At 39.3% G+C, this 18,659-nt stretch overlaps 1 protein-coding gene across 3 annotated transcripts in view; it reads right to left on the reverse strand.

Annotated features, from left to right (window-relative positions):
* Window positions 1-18,659, reverse strand: part of LOC122639745 (putative lipase YDR444W) — a 40,797-nt gene that overhangs the window by 3,017 nt on the left and 19,121 nt on the right. For 2 of the 3 annotated variants that reach the window (XM_043832678.1, XM_043832677.1), the window contains exons 2-5: window positions 9,511-9,655; window positions 5,460-5,527; window positions 3,984-4,054; window positions 3,573-3,839 (exon numbers count right to left, since the gene is read on the reverse strand). In XM_043832678.1, coding sequence (XP_043688613.1) covers window positions 3,573-3,839; window positions 3,984-4,054; window positions 5,460-5,527; window positions 9,511-9,655 — 551 coding nt within the window. Of the gene's footprint in view, window positions 1-3,572; window positions 3,840-3,983; window positions 4,055-5,459; window positions 5,528-9,510; window positions 9,671-18,659 lie in introns of all 3 variants that reach the window. The other variant, XM_043832676.1, reaches the window with a different exon arrangement.

Raw genomic sequence — 18,659 nt, forward strand, 5'->3', positions numbered from 1 at the left:
ATATTAATTAAAGTAAAAGAAAATGAACACAACAAGAAGAAGTCCAAATCAGTTTTATACAAACTACCTGGGGTCGGCTACACAGATCCTTGCTCTCCAATCAGCTCTATTCGACGCCATACTTGAAACAAGACCTAAAATATGCATGTCTTTCCTCACCACTTCTCCTAGGGTCATTTTAGGCTTGCCCCTAGCGCTTTTAGTACCTTCAATCTAAATCAAGTCACTCCTCCGAACTGGCGCATCCAAAGGCCTCCGTTGAACATGGTCATGCCACCTCAAACGACTTTCCCATAACTTATCTTGAATCGGGCTACGCCCAAACCATATGACCATTCTTTATTTTATCCTTCCAGGTTTTGCCACTCTCCATCTCAACATCCTCATCTCCACTACATTTGGCTTATCTATATGATGTTTCTTAACTGTCCAACACTCCTCGCCATACATCATAGCCAGTCTTATGACTGTCCTGTAAAATTTTCCTTTAAGCTTTAAAGGAATCCGTCGATCACATTAGACTCCGGATGCACCTCTCCACTTCATCCACCTTACTTTAATCCTCTGTGAGACATCATCTTCTATATCACCATCCTTACTGATGATTGATCCTAGATACCTAAAATGGTCACTTTGCGGAATCTCCACCTCATCAACTTTCACCCCCTCATTATCCGTCCTGGAGTTGCTAAAGGTACATACCATATACTCCATCTTTGTTCTACTTATCTTAAAACCTTTTGGCATTAATTCCAACTTTTGTCTCATCGACCAAAACAACGTCAACAACAAAAATGCACCAAGGAACCTCTCCTTGGATGTCTTTGGTTAACTCATCCATGATAAGCGCAAACAGATAAGGGCTTAAAATTGTCCTTGATGTAACCCAACTGTAATTGGGAATTCACTACCTTGACCTCCCACAGTTCTTACACTAGTTACCACACCATCATACATATCTTTAATTATGTCCACATATTTACTTGAAACATTTCTCCTCCGTAGCACATGCCAGATAGGAACTTTGTCATAAGCTTTCTCTAGGTCAATATAGACCATACAGAGATCATACATATCTTTAATTATGTCCACATATTTACATGAAACATTTCTCCTTCGTAGCACATGCTGGATAAAATCTCTAGGAACTCTATCATAAGCTTTCTCTAGGTCAACAAAGACCATACGAAATCCTTCTTGCTCTCTCTAAATCTTTCCATGAGTCTCCTAAGTAGGTAGATAGCTTCTGTTGTGGATCTTCATGGCATAAAACTAATTAGTTCTTCGAAATAGTGGTCTCTTTCCTCAGGTGTGTTTTAATGAACATCTCCCATAATTTCATAGTATGACTCATTAGTTTTATGCCTCTATAGCGGTTGCAACTGTGTGTCGCCTTTATTTTTGTAAATCGGGACCACAATACTTCTCCTCCATTCATTTGGCATTCTCTCAGTGCACATAATTTTATTAAACAACTTAGTTAACCAAGATAAGCCACGGATTCCTAAGCACTTCCACACTTCTATTGGGACTCCATCAGGGCCTAGAGCCTTGGCTATTTTCATCTTTTTAGTGCTTCTTTTTACTTCAAAAACCCTAATTTATGTATATACCTCCGACAAGTGACTTGATGTGTAGTGCCTTCTTCCGGTCTACTATAACTTGGATTGGTTTCATTAAGTAGGTTGTAGAAATAACGATTCCATCTCTCCTCGATGTCCTCATCCCTTACTAGGACTCTACCATCATCACTTTTAATGCATCTAACATGGTTGAAATCTCTACTCATCCTTTTCATCGTTCTAGCTATCCTATAGATAGCTTTTTCCCCTTCCTTGGTGTTCAAGCTGTTATAGAGATCTTTATATTTCTTCACCCTTTTATTCCCCACAATCTTCTTAGCTTCATTTCTATCAAATTATACCTTTTTAGATCTTTTACATCCTTATTCCTTTGTCATACCTTGAAACTAGCTTTGTTAGTCTTGATGGCTGCTTGGGCCTCATCGTCTCAATTCCAACCACCAAATCTCCCTAGGAGAATGATGTTTTCTTTTCAATTCCCCTAGGACCTCTTTAGCCACCTTCTTAATACAAGTAGTTATCTCATTCCACATCAAATCAGTGTCTCCCTCCAAGTCCCACTTTCCTTAGTCGACCACTTTGTCAGTAAATGACTTCAAGGAGTCTACTTTCAAGTTCCACCAGCTTACCTTAGGTTCTAAGATAGGATCCCCTATCTTACGATCTTGCGTGATGAGACACATATCCATGACCACTAATCTATGTTGAATGGTTAAGCTCTCCCCAGGGATAACTTTACAGTCCTTACAAAACAATCTATCAGACCTTCTAGTTAGGAAGAAATCTATTTGGCTATTATGATGTCCACTTCTATAGGTGACTAAATGCTCCTCTCTCATTTCAAAGCAGGTGTTCACAATGGACAGATCATAAGCAACCACAAATCCAAAACTGAAATACCCTCCTCATTCCTCTCACCAAATCCATAACCTCCATGTACACTTTTAGAGCCTCTACGATCTCTCCCTACATGACCATTCAGATGACCCCCTATAATATTCTTTTCTCCTTGACTAATATCTTGCAATAATACATCCAAGTGTTCCCAGAATTGTAACTTACTACTTTTGTCCAATCCTACTTGGGGAGTATAAACACTGATAATATTGACTACCTCTTTCTCTAACACAAGTTTGATGGATATAATCCTGTCTTCAAGTCTTTTAACATCCACTACATCATTCTTTAGAGATTTATCCACTACTATGCCCACTCCACCTCTATTACTTTGCTCCCCTGTATACCACAGTTTAAAATCGTCCAACTCCTTAGCTTTCTTACCCTTCCATCTAGTGTATTGAATATGCAATATCAATCCTTCTTCTCCTCATCACATCAATTAATTCTAGACTCTTTCCCGTTATGGAACCAATGTTCCAAGATGCTAATCTAATTCTATGCTTTTGGGGTAGCTTCTTAACCCGCACATGGCCACAGTACAAGAGCCCTTGACCAATTGTCACTGCATATGGACTCCAATGCGGCGCGTCGCTTACAGGGGACGCCCTAGCGTCAGGTCGCACAGTAACTGACATAGTCTAAATAATAAGAAACCACTCAAGAAAGCATCCATGTAAAAGACGATTGGCTGGATAAAATACAATGTTGGCTGCCTACCTGATGCACCAAAGATATAGATATAGAAAAGATATAATATGTGAGACAAACCTATTTATCTCATTTGGGCTTGAACTATTCAAGTTTTTCCTAGTACAAGTTTCCACTTCCATCTTCCAACAAGTTAAAATTCGATACTACAAATCCTAGACATATCTGTACACTTGAATGGTAATGACCTTTTAGGCAACTCAGGAAAGAAAATATACAGCATAAACACAAGAAATAAAATTACTGAAGGGAAAAAAAGTGACCACATTCAAGTGTATCAGAGTTTGAAGAGACAAAAGGATGCATCAATGAAAACCAAAGAGTCAGTCCCATCAATAGAACAGACGTCGAATGAGAATGTTATACCCATCAGAAACGGACCTGCTTTCTCCCTTTCACCCCTAGATGTGGAGTTGCCAAGGTAATGAAATTTATTGGTTCCAATCCAGCAACTGTTCCTCGTTTTGAAGAGCATGCTGAATTTTCTGGATTTTCATTTCTAGAATCAGCAAGATCAGGCTGATCACTAACTGAGAGGTTTGAGGAATAAAGAACAGAAATTGCATATCTTGCAAACAAGCCACCAAGAGAATGGGCTAAAAAGGAGATTCTTTTCAGGCTTTCTGTCTTTTGGACAACTTGCATAACCTGTTCCAAACAATGCAACCACAACTTCAACATTAAGATCCAATTATATATATATATATATTCCCTTATTACTGATGACAAGTCCTCCAAGGAGAATCAACATCAAACAAAAATATAAATTGAACAAACACAAGGAAGGCTCACTTCATCTGCTAACCGTTTTCCAGCTCCATCAACTCCTCTAAAGGTTTTAGTGTAGGTATTAGATGAACTTGCTGCATAGTAACACGATCAAAATGGTACAATTTTTAATATTTGTTGAGAGTGTAATGAAAGTCTAAAAATATTTGGACCTATTTTTTATGAACTTTCACAATGAAAATAAGACAAAAGGTTGGCAGGACGGCCTATCCACCTAGGATGGCTGGACAGCACACCAAGTTGTGCTATGTGGAATGACTACTGCAGGACCGGTTTAATTTCGTTTGGGTTGGGTATAGTTTGCTTCAAATTGCAGTTCAACCATGGCCTTGGTCCAAGAGATGGTTCAGATCTTGTTCTTCTAGAATACAGGAGTCGTGAGAAGCAGTTAGGATTCTTATTTACAGCTTGCAGCACCTACTTTCCAGAATTTCTGATTTTCAGGTATTTTATCACCAAGTCAAGTTATGGGTCTAAATTTAGAATTTTATTTCTTTATTTTAATACATAATAGTTGGATGGATTAACTTTATGAGTCCCACCTTAATTGGGTACTTCTTCAGTTCTTAGGTTTGTTTAGGACACACCAAACAGAGTCTGTACAAGGAAGGAAGTTTTTTCCTTTCACTGGTTGGGGTTTCTTTAATTATTTCCTTAAGCGTGTGCGTTTGCTAAGCTAAGGAAACCCCAAAACAGCCTACACATGGGAGATTCTTTGTTTGATATTTTTTTTAATGTATTTCCTTTTTAGATAAGATTCTTATAAATGTATGAAAGGTTATTCCAGCCACCCACGATTTGATTGAATGGAATAGAATTAGATTAATTTGTTAATGAGTTAAGATTGTTTTCTCTTCTCTCTCCTACGATCTCTCTTTTCTCTCTCATACTTCCTCTTTTTCTCTTCTTCTTTCTCCCTATTATCCTACACTTTTCCTCCAATCGATAGCTTTTTTTTCCCCCTTTCTTTGCTGCTGCCATAGGCACTGATATAGGGTTATTCTGTTGCTGGTCTTCTCTATCCATCTTTCCGATCCACATCAATGACATGGTGGTTCCAACAGTTTGGAAGTCTAATGAATGGTCTAGATTGGAAATCTGTATTGACATGCACCAACCTGATAGTCCAAGTACAGGTGTGAATTTCTTGGTAGTCCTAGATTATTTCAATGTTTCATTCTGCCACTTTGCCAACTCTGTTTTGGCTATCTTGACATGTGAGCAGGAGACTTTGGGCTCTACCTGTCAACCACATTTCAGCCCCACCCAACCTGCCATGTGGCACAAGTGTGCATCCACAAACATAGGTGGACAAGCAGTCCAGCCAACCTTTCCCAATAAATAAATGCCTCACGTTAGACTGTTGAAAGGGGGAAAACATAGAGCAAAATAGATTAAAAATTCAAGACAAACAGGTTGCTCGAGAAAAAAAGGGGGAGAAAATAGAAAAGTTACAATATAAACTGCACAAGGTCGTACCATAGATTAAAAATTTGTTTCCCAGGCTCCTTTTCAACTCTGCTTCTACATATGTCCAGTCACTAGGGCTGCATTGGTTACAGGATCAGCGATTGAATTAAAATGCCACAAATGTGGAAACAGTATTACTATAAATGTAGGCATGATAACATAGTTCTAGGAAAAAAAGATGTTTCTAGGTGTTAAACACATCTCACAAGCAGTAAAACTAATAAATGGTTTGTTCCAGGAATTACATGTTAGATCAAAAGGGAATTCAGTAATTTACGTGACCAAGAATTCAAGTGGCAAAATGAAATATTCCTAATGCTGGTTTTTCCATGTGGAAGGCTCTCAAAGGTGGCATGCCTGTAGAAATGGAATTTTCTCGTTTGGGAATTTCAATGGTGTCTAGATGTGTTTGCTGTGGCAACTGTAAACAAGAGGTTTAAAAATCTATTTAATATTGATATATGGGCAACCAAAGCTTGGGAACTTTGTATGTTAACCAATGTTACTCCTTTGATACCATGCAACTTTTTTCTAGTGAAGGGATGATTTATGCATAGTTCAAACTTTTGGTCGAATACTGAAATATCGATGGTTTATCTTGGTTCTGACCTTGGTTGAAACGAAATCACCAGCAACTTGACCTGAAATGCTTACAAGGTTTCGGTCGAAATTCGGCAAAATGACCGAAAGGTCAAAAGTTCGCTTGAAATGGTTGAAATTATGTATTGCTTTCCAAATGTATGGTTATTCATTCCTATTGCATATTTCAATTATTTTTATCGAACATTGTATGTTATAGGACTAAATTATATGTAGAATAGGCTAAATAAGAGAAAGGATACAGTATGTTATGGCATACACTACCAACCTAAGTTCTGAAGCCAAACTATCACTTTGTTTTTTTTCCCCCAATAATGAATCAAACGTGTAAACATGCTCAAATATACACTACATGAAGTTTTAGAGAAAATTTTCATCATTTGGCCACTGAAATAGCCATTTCAATTAGAATTGCGAAATGGATCAAATTTCGAGCCCATTTCGCAGATTTTGACACTATATTTCAGTCGACCAGAGTCGAATTCCTAGTCAAACCTGAAATTTGGAACCTTGGAGTTACGTGGCATGTAAAAGAGAAAAAAGTGATGAATTCTTTGATGAACTTGGAGTTCTTTCACTGATTTATTGCTTGAGAAATTGGGAGGCTAAGGATGGAAATGAATATTTGTCAACTGTTTCTTGAAGCACTCAAAAGAATTATCTGGAAAGTCAAAAACTGTTGTGTAAAAACCTAAGGAATACATCTTTTCCCACAGATTGAAGTTAGTTGCAACAATTATCACTATAAGGAATCAATATGGATATTGTTCCAAACATAAGGCAAGTGCAAAATAGTGAAAATGAAACATGGCATCTTAAAGGTGCCTCAACAGAATATCCATATTTAAGCGGAGGTATTGTGGATATTACAGATTGCATGGGTAATAAGTATTAGCATTCTCACAATTTAATGCAATGGCCATATGGCATTGGATGTGGTAGCTGTCTTGCTGAGATTTGAAATGCTCATCAACGGAAACTGTTACCGAAAGGAATTTGACATGCATTAGGTCACACATGAAAATGATTCAAAGTTGATTGTGAATGCTATTTCTGGAAGGCTTATTAGACATTGGAGGAAGGAACTGAGACCCAATATGGAGACCCCTGGATTAAATCTCTTGCAAACATAGAGGGAGAACAACAATGTATTTGACTCATCAGCAAACTTGTCTTGAGACTTGCAGGAAAAAAGGTGTCAAATAGATCTGCTTAGAGGTATCAAAAAATTTGTTTTCTTGGAAAACTTACCAATTAATAACTTGAGGATACACTGATTTGTATATGATGGCCATCTAAATTTTCTATGGGAGATTTTCTTTTGACTTAAAGCTTATGTACCGCCTCCTCCCACTCTTCTTATATATCTTTCATATAATTTTGATTCATTTAAAAAAGGGTAAATGACAGTTGGGATACCCAACATTTAGATAAAATACACATAAACATAGTTTGGGGTGCCTATTTTTATATTTCCAATTATACCCCCCAAAACATAATTTTACACCAACGCACCACCACCACCACCATCGCCGCCACTGCCTCCGACACTACTACCACCTCTTGCAACACCCCTCCCTTGCAACCCCTCAATAGAAATACCTTTCAACCTATCATTCCATTTCCCTCTGACTTGGGTTTTCGTCAATTGGGTCTTGCGGAAGAGGACGAAAGAGATTATTGGGATATGAGAAATATTAAACAATCACAAAGTGATAGGCAAGAGACATGAGAGTTTCTCTCTGTCCCATTGTCTAGCGATTCCCTCTCAATTGCAATGAGCGATGAGTGATGGCCTCGTTTTGCATAATTTTGCGATCATCTCTCCACAGTTTCTCTAATTTCCTTGAAAATTCCGCCAAAACCCAGTGAGAATCTGAGATTGTGATTGAGAGAGATTGAGAGAGCTTCTTTTGTTCCCAGTCTCAATCCACATGTCAGGACTGGTTTGGCAATCCCCACTCTCGCCCCACCCTTCTTTTTTCTGGTAACCCCATTATTGTTCCCCCTTAAAGTCTTGGAAGTTGGAACCACACAAAAAATGAAAATGTAAAAAATGTGACAGCCTTGATTTTTATTTCCAAGTCTTCCATGGTCTGAGGAAGCGGATGGATTCAGTGGAGAGGGTTACAGGAATTGCGGGGGCAGGGGAGGGGGCTGTGGGAATTGCGTGGCAGTGGGAGAGAGAGAGAGAGAGAGTTAGGGAGGGGAGAAGGTGGTGGGGGTAGCAGGTGGGGAACAAGGGTTAGGCGGAGAAAACCAAGGCCGGGACAGGACAGGGGGAGATTTGCAGAGTGAGTAAGGGGGAGAGAGAGAGACAGAGAAATGGTCGACAATGGCGATGCAGCATGGAGAAGAGGGAAGGGAACAGGAAAAGGAGCAGTAGAGGGAGTCTGTAAGGAGGGGTAATATTAAAATTATGAAAAAATAAGGCATCTTAAATGTAATATTATTGAAACGTGAGGTACCTCATATGTAACATTAGTGAAATGTAAGGTTTCCAGAACATGAACTTGCAAATGTTAGGTACCCAATATGTATTTTCTGCAAACATTAGGTATCCCAAGTGTCATTTACCCTTTAAAAAAAATGAACATTGTTAGGGCCTTCGAATGTTCTGAGATTAAGGAGACAAGGGATTGTTCCAAACAACAGAAGTCTTAAAAATGCTACTAATCCTTCATTTTTTTTTCATGTTTCAAAGTTTATGACAGTGTTGGATATTGCTGAGCTATCTGAAAACCCTAAACCTTATTTGGTTGAAACTTAGGATTGGAATGGCTCAGTAACAGCTAGAAGTAAATGCAGAGATTAGAAGAGGAATCAGGGGGAATCCATTCAGCCCATTGAGGAATCCATCCCAAAACACACACCCTTGAATCCAGAAGGTTTTTGCAACTAGCAGGCAGCAGCACCTTGTATTGATGTCGATTGTGTACTACAGTTGGTATTGACCTATATTTATAGTGCAGAGCTTCCATCTTTAAGCTCAATCACAAAGCAAGAAAATTTTCTAATCTAGATTTGGAAACTACTTGCATCCTAAAAAAACAGAAAATTAGAACCTCAGAAACTCAGCTAGGACTTTTAGTAAGAAATCTTCTGAAAACTAAAAGTAAGACAATATGAGAAAAAAAATTAGAAAGTGAAAAATTACAAACATGGCTGCTGCTGCTGCTGAAACTAAGCTTCTAAATCAATGAACAGAAAAGACTTCTAGAAGGTAGCCTACACCTAGGGTTTTCTAAATTTTTCCCTTGGCTGCGGATCAGAAACCAACAAGGAAAGAATGTTTTTCAGCATTCATTGATGAAGATTAGAAGTACCATTTCAATGACAATAACCACAATAAAAATTGATAAAAAAAAAAAAAAAGAAAAGCATTAGTTTTACTTTCATTGTTTTTATAGATTCTATTTAGTAATATGATGTGAGAAGGCAATCTTTGGATAGCACGTACCTAGCTAAGATGCCATGAACAAGAACAAGAAGATGATCTGGTTCATTTTTTAACTTTGCAACTCCCTTGGATGACGTAACATTTCCCTGAGTGGTACTCATAGCTTGAAATCTAAAGCTTGGATGTTTTGAGGAAATCCTCAAGCCTGAACACAGTTTAGCTAACATATTTAAGCCAAGAAATAAAAAAGAAAAGAAACTTGGTGCAGATTTTTATTGTTGGCCAAAAAAGTCATATTATAACATATGTAAAGCAAATGTATATATCAAGAGCACACATTGAATCCAGTCTTCAATGAACAACACTACAGGTTCTCAACGGTTACACATTGTTTCAAATATTAGAAAACTAGAATATATGAGGAGATGAGAGAATTACATGCAGAAATATTACAGCGAAACAAGATGAAAGCAAAGAATATTTCAAAAGATTATGATAACAAGGTCAGAGTTTCAATGTAACTACTAGAAAGATAACGGGCAGAGAAATCAGATGGAAAAAATAAAACAAAACATATGAAAACTGTTACAAATCTTGAGAAGAAAAGATAGAAGAAGAAGAGATGGAGAAGAAAAGAAGAGAACTCGATGCACTGAGTTCTTCTCTCACAGTTTGTATTTATAATAATAACCAATTACATCAAAATAGGAAACTCATTCCTTGACAACCAAGAAACTAAAAATAATAAGAAACTAACCCTAACTAGGAAACTAGCATAAAAAGGTGGAAACAAACTAAGACAACCAAGATAGGGATAATCCCCCTATTCATGGTAAATTACTGAAACTACCCTTGTACCCACACGGCACAAGGGCCCATTCTCAACACTCCCCCTCAAGCTGGAGTACACATATAGCAAAAAGAAATCTCCAGCTTGAAACAAAAGCACAAGGTAACAATTGTAACACCACCCAACAGCACATCACCAGCTCAAGCACAATGGCCACCAATCAGTAAATAAAAGAAACCATGTCGAATAGAACCAAACAACAACGAGCAATAATAAGCGGTAGAGAACCCCAATCGCGATCTAAAGATCATATAACAACATCAACATTACAAAATCTTCCCAAGGAAGACAGGTAGTAGATAGACATCTTCCTAAAGAAGACAGTAAAAGAGCAGCTGCAACAGCTACATCACAAGAAGAATCTCACAACTCTCTCAGAGGCACCATTTCACAAAAGGCTACTGTCTCAGAGGTGCTACTGTGGTACTTGTACATTAGCTCTTTGCTTGTAGAATGCAGACCCCATTCACAAAGATAGCATCTAGTTGCTGACCGACCATACAAAGACAGCATCTGGTTGCTGACCGACCACATAAAGACAGCATATGGTTACTGACGAACCACTCGTCATAAGGCAACCGTCGACCAAGTAGATAAAAGTTGTATTGTTGCTGAACCAAACACATAAACTCTTAATGTTGCTGTGGATACGAGCAGATGACATGTATAGATAAAAATAATCTTCAAGAATGAGTGACTAAAGCAAATAAGTCTTCAATCATGTAGAAACATCAAGCTAATGGCCAGATAAGTCAGACAAATTTCCAAAAATAATTCTTAAGTAACGCAATAACAGTTAAAGCTTCGATGGATCGATTCTAATGAGAGATTAAAGAGTTAACAGCAAGGAGGAAGGAAAGGGGAAGAAGAGAAGAAGAGTTGGGAGAGAATCGGTTGTGTGTTGAGTGATTCTCAACACACATATTACTTCATAAATAAACTCTTTCAAATTACATAGACCTCCCTAGGGAGGTAAAGGGAAATAAAACAAGAAAAAGAAAAATATAACTTGGTCATGTCTTATAACAGGACAATGACAGAACTACCCTTATACAAGATATTCTAACAACTCTAACACTTCCCCTCAAGCTGGAGAATAAATGTCATACATTCCCAGCTTGCACAATAAGGTACAAAATAGACTAGGAGTGAGACCCTTGGTGAAGAAATCTGTTACTTGATCACCTGTCTTCACAAAAGGAGTACAAATGCACCCAGAATCCAGCTTCTCTTTGATGAAGTGACGATCAACCTCAATATGTTTGGTTCGATCATGCTGAACCGGATTATGGGCAATGCTTATAGCAGCTTTGTTGTCACAATAAAGTCTCATTAGCCTTCAGTTTCAAAGCTCAAGTCTTGAAGAAGTCTCTTTAGCCATATAAGCTCACATACTCCATGAGCCATGGCCCTAAACTCGGCCTCTGCACTGGATCTAACTACAACTGGTTGTTTCTTGCTCCTCCAGGTAACTAGATTACCATCCACAAAGGTACAGCACCCAGAAGTAGATCTCCTGTCAGAGACTGAACTAGCCCAATCAGCATCTGTATAGCCTTCAATCTGAAAATGGTCATGCCTGGCAAATAGAAGACCTTTTCCTAGACAGGATTTCAAGTATTTGATGATGCGATACACTGCATCCAGATGTCCACTCCTAGGAGCATGCATGAACTGACTCACCACTCCGACTGCATAAGAGATGTCTAGTCGAGTCAAGGAGAGATATATTAGTTTCCCAACTAATCTTTGGTACTTGCTTGCATCTATAAGAGAAGAACCACATTCATCACCAAGCTTATGATTTGGATCAATGGGGGAAGTTGCTGGTTTGCACCCCATCATGCCTGTCTCTTTCAGAAGATCTAAGACAAATTTTCTTTGGCAAATGTTAATTCCTTTCCTTGATCTAGATACTTCAATACCCAAAAAGTATTTCAAGAGTCCAAGGTCTTTGATCTCAAAGTGTTTAGACAGATAAGACTTCAATCTGTTTATCTCAGCAACATCATTCCCAGTTACCACAATGTCATCAACATAGACAATGAGAGTTGTTACTGTACCATTACCTCTCCTGATAAATAAGGTGTGGTTAGCTTGACTCTGATAATACCCATTCTTCAGGATGGCTTGTTTAAATCTCTCAAACCAAGCCTTAGGAGAATGCTTGAGGCCATAGAGAGCTTTCTTCAAGAGACACTTTCCCTTCAGCTAAGAGACACTTAAAACCAGGTGCAGGCTGCATGTACATTTCTTCTGCTAAATCTCCATAAAGAAATGCATTCTTCACATCTAATTGGTACATTAGTCAATCTTTATTGGCTGCCACTGAAAGAAGAACCCTGATTGAGTTATGCTTGGCTACAAGGGCAAAAGTCTCCTGGTAGTCAATGCCATACACCTGACTATACCCTTTTACAACCAACCTAGTTTTGTATATTTCCACTGTACCATCGGATCTATACTTTATTGTATAAACCCATCTGCATCCAACTAGAGTTCTCCCCTTGGGAAGATCAACTAGTGTCCAAGTATTGTTCTTCTCCAGAGCCACCATTTCCTCAGACATTGCTTGCATCCATTTTGGATTAGATAAGGCCTCTGTGACATTTTTGGGAATGGAAGAAGATTCAAGGGCAGTGGAAAAGGCAATACCTGTAGGAGAAATAGAGTCATAGGAAACAAACTGGCTATGGGGTTAGTACAAGCTCTCTTCCCCTTTTTCATAGCAATGGGAAGATCTAATTCAGAAGGAGAAGAATTACCTGAATGAGGAGGATGAGATTGAGGATGTGGATCCAAAGAGGGGTTTTGGCAGGGTTGCTTATACCATGGTTGCTTCCCTTTTCCCTTCAACAAGCATTCACCTCTTGTGAATACACCATCTTCTTTGAATCTTATTCCTTTGTATTCTTTTTTTCTGCTAGCATCACCACCACTACTAGTATCAATATCAACAACACCATCAGCATCAGCATCATCAACAACATCCACTTCTTTGTACTTTCCAATATCAAATAGGAATGGGGAAGTGGAGGTAGGCAAGGGAGATAGAAAAGGAATGACATCAGCATTCTATTCACTGCTAGTACTCTCCCCCTGAACAGGATGTTGAGGGGACGAAAAATAAGGGATAGACTCAAAGAAGGTGACATCTTTGGAGAGAAGTCGCCTTCTGGAAGGAGGATGGTAGCACTTATACCCTTTGGTTGAATCAGAGTAGCCCAAGAAGATGCACTTGAGAGCTTTGGGATCAAGCTTGGTACGGGCTGATTTGTTGACATGAACATAGCAAACTACTCTTGGAGGCAAGGAGAAAACTGAGGATTGAGGAGAAAGAAGAGGCAGGGGGAATTGGAGCCAAGGAGTGGAGACATCACTCTTTTGTTTCAACAAAACAGTCCAAGTAGACCAAGAATAGTCATCCACAAATGAAACAAAGTAACGAAATCCAGATAAAGAAGTAGTAGGAGAAGGCCCCCAAACATCAGTATGAACAAGGGAAAAAGGTGCAGTAGATCTATTACCACGATAAGGATAAGATGTGTGATAATGTTTAGCAAAAATACAAGATTCACACTGAAAAATATAAGGTGAAGGGAAAGAAGTAAACAAGTGGGGTAACTGTCTCCTCATAACAACAAAAGAGGGATGACCCAAACGTTGATGCCAAAGCATTACAGACTCCTAAGTACTACGGTCACTCCAACCACAAACATAAGTTGCAGCAATAGATTGAGCAGGTAACTGTGGTTCAAGAAGATAGAGTCCTCCTTTTTCAGTCCGACTGCCAATAACCTTCTTTGTCTCCAAATCCTGAAAAACACAATAGGAAAGAAAGAAAGTGACACAACAATGTAAGGATTTGGTTAGGTGACTCACTGATAATAGGTTAGTAGCAAAATCAGGAACATGAAGGACAGACTCAAGGGAAATAGAAGGAGTAACTCGCACATTACCCTTACTAGAGGCAGAAGAAAGGGAACCATCAACAACCCTTACCTTGTCCTGGCCAGAGCAAATGGAGTAGGAATCATAGTACTGTGACATACCAGTCATGTAATCAGAGGCTCCAGAGTCAATAATCCAGGTGGGTGCAGTAGGAGGAGCAGACGAGACCTGCAGAGCTGAAGCAGAAGTAGTAGACCCTTCAGAGGTAGAACCAGTAGCTGACCCTCCAAGGTGAGACATCAGCCGACGGAGGGCTGCAATATCATCCTGTGAGAGGGAATCAGGAGCAGGCTGGGGTCTAGGTGGCTCAGACTCAGATGTCACAGAGTGAGCCCTAGCTCCCCCTCGATTGCCTCCACGGGCACTAGATGAACCACCACGCATACCAAGGGGCTGTCCATGAAGATCCCAATACTTGTCCTTGGTGTGTTCAAGCATGCCACAATGATCACATTTAAACCTCTCACGGTGATCTCCACAAGGTGGCCCTGGGTCTTTCCCCCTACTTTTCCAGTCTCTGTGGGAACTAGAAAAAAGAGTAGATCTCTCTGCTGATGGTGCAATATCCATGGTGGTTCTCCTGGTTTCCTCACTTTGCAAGTAGGTGCACACTTCATCCAGAGATGGAAAGGGAGATCTTCCTCAGATTTGCAAGCGAAGAGGCTCATATTCTGGGTTAAGACCACCAAGCAAAATAAGGATCCTTTCTTTTTCTTGGCTCCTGTAGACCTTTACCTGACCATCAGAATTGGAAAACTGGAGGTTGTTATAGTGATCATATTCCTCCCACAAGCTAATAACAGAGTTATAGTACTCAGATATACTCCTATCACCCTGTTTAATATGGATGATCTTTTGGAGGATTTGATATACTTTTGTTGCATCTCCAACTCTATCAAAAACTTTGGAGACACTGTCCCAGATATCTTTCGCAGTCTCCTTAATCATTATCCTCCTACCTATCTTACGTTTCATGGAGAATATCAGCCAAGTCATAACAGTGGAGTTCTCAGTCTCCCACTTAAGATAACCTGGATTAGTTGTAGCAGGAGCCGTGATAGACCCAGTAATGTATCCCAACTTTCCCCTACTACGTACGTAGGGACAACTTCACAGAATGGGACCAATCCAAGTAGTTGGTATTGTCCAATTTCACAACAGAAATTTGGCTATTGGGGTTATCAAAGGACGCCATGGTTGGGAAACCACTACTCAGGCTGCCAACTGTAGTTGGTCCATTGACTTAAGAATCTTGTCCAGACACAGTAGACATAATGGGCAGACACTTCAACAATCAATATAGTGTTTTGCTCAAGTGGGGAGTACACTCAACCCAAACAAAGGAGGCAAACCAATACACAAATGGTGCTCAATCAACCAAATCACTAGGCTGAGACCAAGCCTAAAAAACAGCAAGCATACAGAGAGCAAAAAACTTGCATAACTCAAACCAAATCCTTCTAACAGCCAAGGAACTTCAGTTCATTACATCCAACAAGTGTAACAAGATGCAAACATTCCATTCTCAACAACAAACAATCATCCAATGCAGCAATCTTCAAAAAAGGTCAAACAAGAAGCGAGAAACAGGAGCTGCCGATACATGCTGCAAAGACAAAAAAAGTAGCAGTAGTCTTCCAATCTTCCACCTTCAAGAACAGGCTCTTAGGGCTTACAGCACTCCCATACGACTTAAATGAGTCAAGTTCCAAGGCAAACCAATCTGCTAAAGGCAGAGTCGAGTCTGAAACAGCCCAAGGCTAGCGGAAAAACTGGGTTTTCTTCCAAGGCATCACAACAGTTGGAAGCTAAATAACATTCCTCTCACCAACCAAGAGGTTAGGGGTCTGAGATAACACCCCTAGGCGATTCAAATGCACTAGGTCTCATTCCAAGAGATGGAGAGGTGAAGGAGAACCAAGGCAAATACTTCACAGGCTGGCAGTAGCTAGGCAGGTATCTTCCAAAGCTTCAAACCACTTCAACAGCTCCTAAACTCTCTCCATATGGACTTGGTTTGAGGAATACCACTCCCAAGACTGTAAGAAGTATAGTATCTCACATATACAGCCTCTAATGGAACCCCTTTACATTTATAGGGTTCCAAAGAGAGGAGAAGACAACTACTGAGCTGAGCCGGCTCTCAAACCAGAGATGCTAGCTCTGATACCAAGTTAAAGCTTCAATGGATCGATTCTAATGAGAGATTAAAGAGTTAACAGCAAGGAGGAAGGAAAGGGGAAGAAGAGAAGAAGAGAAGAGAAGAAGAGTTGGGAGAGAATCGGTTGTGTGTGTTGAGTGATTCTCAACACATATTACTTCATTAATAAACTCTTCCAAATTACACAGACCTCCCTAGGGAGGTAAAGGGAAATAAAACAAGAAAAAGAAAAATACAACTTGGTCATGTCTTATAACAGGACAATGATAGAATTACCCTTATACAAGATATTCTAACAACTCTAACAAAAACCACAAGCACTAATAATCGCCAAGATAATCTCCAATCTCCCCTCACGTGTAGCATTTCCCGTGGACAAAATAAGGTAAAGCCAATGGGAGACAGCTAGAGTGTGCCAACGATGCCAATCTTTAAAAAATATTGGAACTCCAAATTGATATGACCAGGTCCACCATTTAATTTGTAAGTCCAATGGAAAATTTGTAATTAATCCATCAATCCCAATGCAATCCCAGACTTAAACCCAATTATTGATCCACCCAACAGAGGTAAAACATAAGTACAAGGAAGTAGTGGCAATATGGTAATTAATCAGAATTTTCAAGTGGCTCTTGGGTAGATAATTTAGATGAAATCTAATTGCAAATAACACCCAAGGCAAAAGGGTAATGTTGGAATGAGCAGTAAAATAAGGACAAAGGTAGAGAAGAAAAGATGATAAGGGCATAAAAGGAAACTTAAAGAATAAAACTCTAGGAATAAAGTAAAGTAACCAAAAAGGAAACCCACTTTGAGATATTGGATGTCTTCCTCACGCAACCAGCCAAAACAATATAACGCCAATATATTGATATAGGGGACATGCTTGTCATTATATTGAACAATACATTTCTTCTCCACGAGATATAATACCCAAGGCAATCCAAACTCAATCCCTTTGTTGGAACAACAGAGACGGTGATCAACATAGTTCACAACCGAGAGACCATAAATGCAGCAAATCTGTAGCGTTCCTTTGCGAGAACGCAGATAGTAGAGGCGGAAAGCATGGAAGTAGCAACAAAGCTGTGGCGGCCAACAAATCAACGATACCTAGGGCTCAAGTAACGGTTCTGCAGGAGCCAGTATAGAAGAGACAGCAGCAAATCGCAATCGATGAATTGGACCTCATTCAGAAATTTGTTAGAAGCACAAATGACTATTTTGCTTCAACAATCGACCCCAGTAGCAAGCAATCGAAGCACAAAAACAAAGCCCAGCGGAACATCAGCGGTAGAAACAGACCTTCGTCCTCAACCTACAGCAATAGCAGCAGTTTATGGATTTTTATTTTTTTATTTTTGCTGTAACGGACAAGACAATAAACCAGCAGTCTGGTTCGATTCAAACAACAACAACGAAAAACATCTTCTCCAAGAGAATCATTCCACATCTGTGGCTACTCACCCTAACGGAGACCTTTAAACGACTCTCAAACCGGCAACGTTTTGAACCCAGATCGATTCAAACCATCAGCTCTGATACCATGTTACAAATCCTGAGAAGAAAAGGAAAAACCAGAGAAGAAACGATAAAAGAAGAAGAGATGGGGAAGAAAAGAAGAGAACTCGATGCACTGAGTTCTTCTCCCACAGTTTGTATTTATAATAATAACCAATTACATCAAAATAGGAAACTCATTCCTTGACAACCAAGAAACTAAAACCCGCAGTCTGGTTCGATTCAAACAACAACAACGAAAAACATCTTCTCCAAGAGAATCATTCCACATCTGTGGCTACTCACCATAACGGAGACCTTTAAACGACTCTCAAACCGGCAACGTTTTGGACCCAGATCGATTCAAGCCATCAGCTCTGATACCATGTTACAAATCCTGAGAAGAAAAGGAAAAACCATAGAAGAAACGATAAAAGAAGAAGAGATGGGGAAGAAAAGAAGAGAACTCGATGCACTGAGTTCTTCTCCCACTGTTTGTATTTATAATAATAACCAATTACATCAAAATAGGAAACTCATTCCTTGACAACCAAGAAACTAACCCTAACTAGGAAACTAACATAAAACGGTGTATTCCCCACAAAAAAAAAACATAAAACGGTGGAAACAAACTAAGAAAACCAAGATAGGGATAATCCCCCTATTCATGGTAAATTACCGAAACTACCCTTGTACCCCCATGGCACAAGGGCCCATTCTCAACAAAAACAATTACAAAAATTAAAA

This window comes from Telopea speciosissima, chromosome 9 (assembly GCF_018873765.1).
Source record: "Telopea speciosissima isolate NSW1024214 ecotype Mountain lineage chromosome 9, Tspe_v1, whole genome shotgun sequence".
NCBI classification, from domain to species: domain Eukaryota; kingdom Viridiplantae; phylum Streptophyta; class Magnoliopsida; order Proteales; family Proteaceae; genus Telopea; species Telopea speciosissima.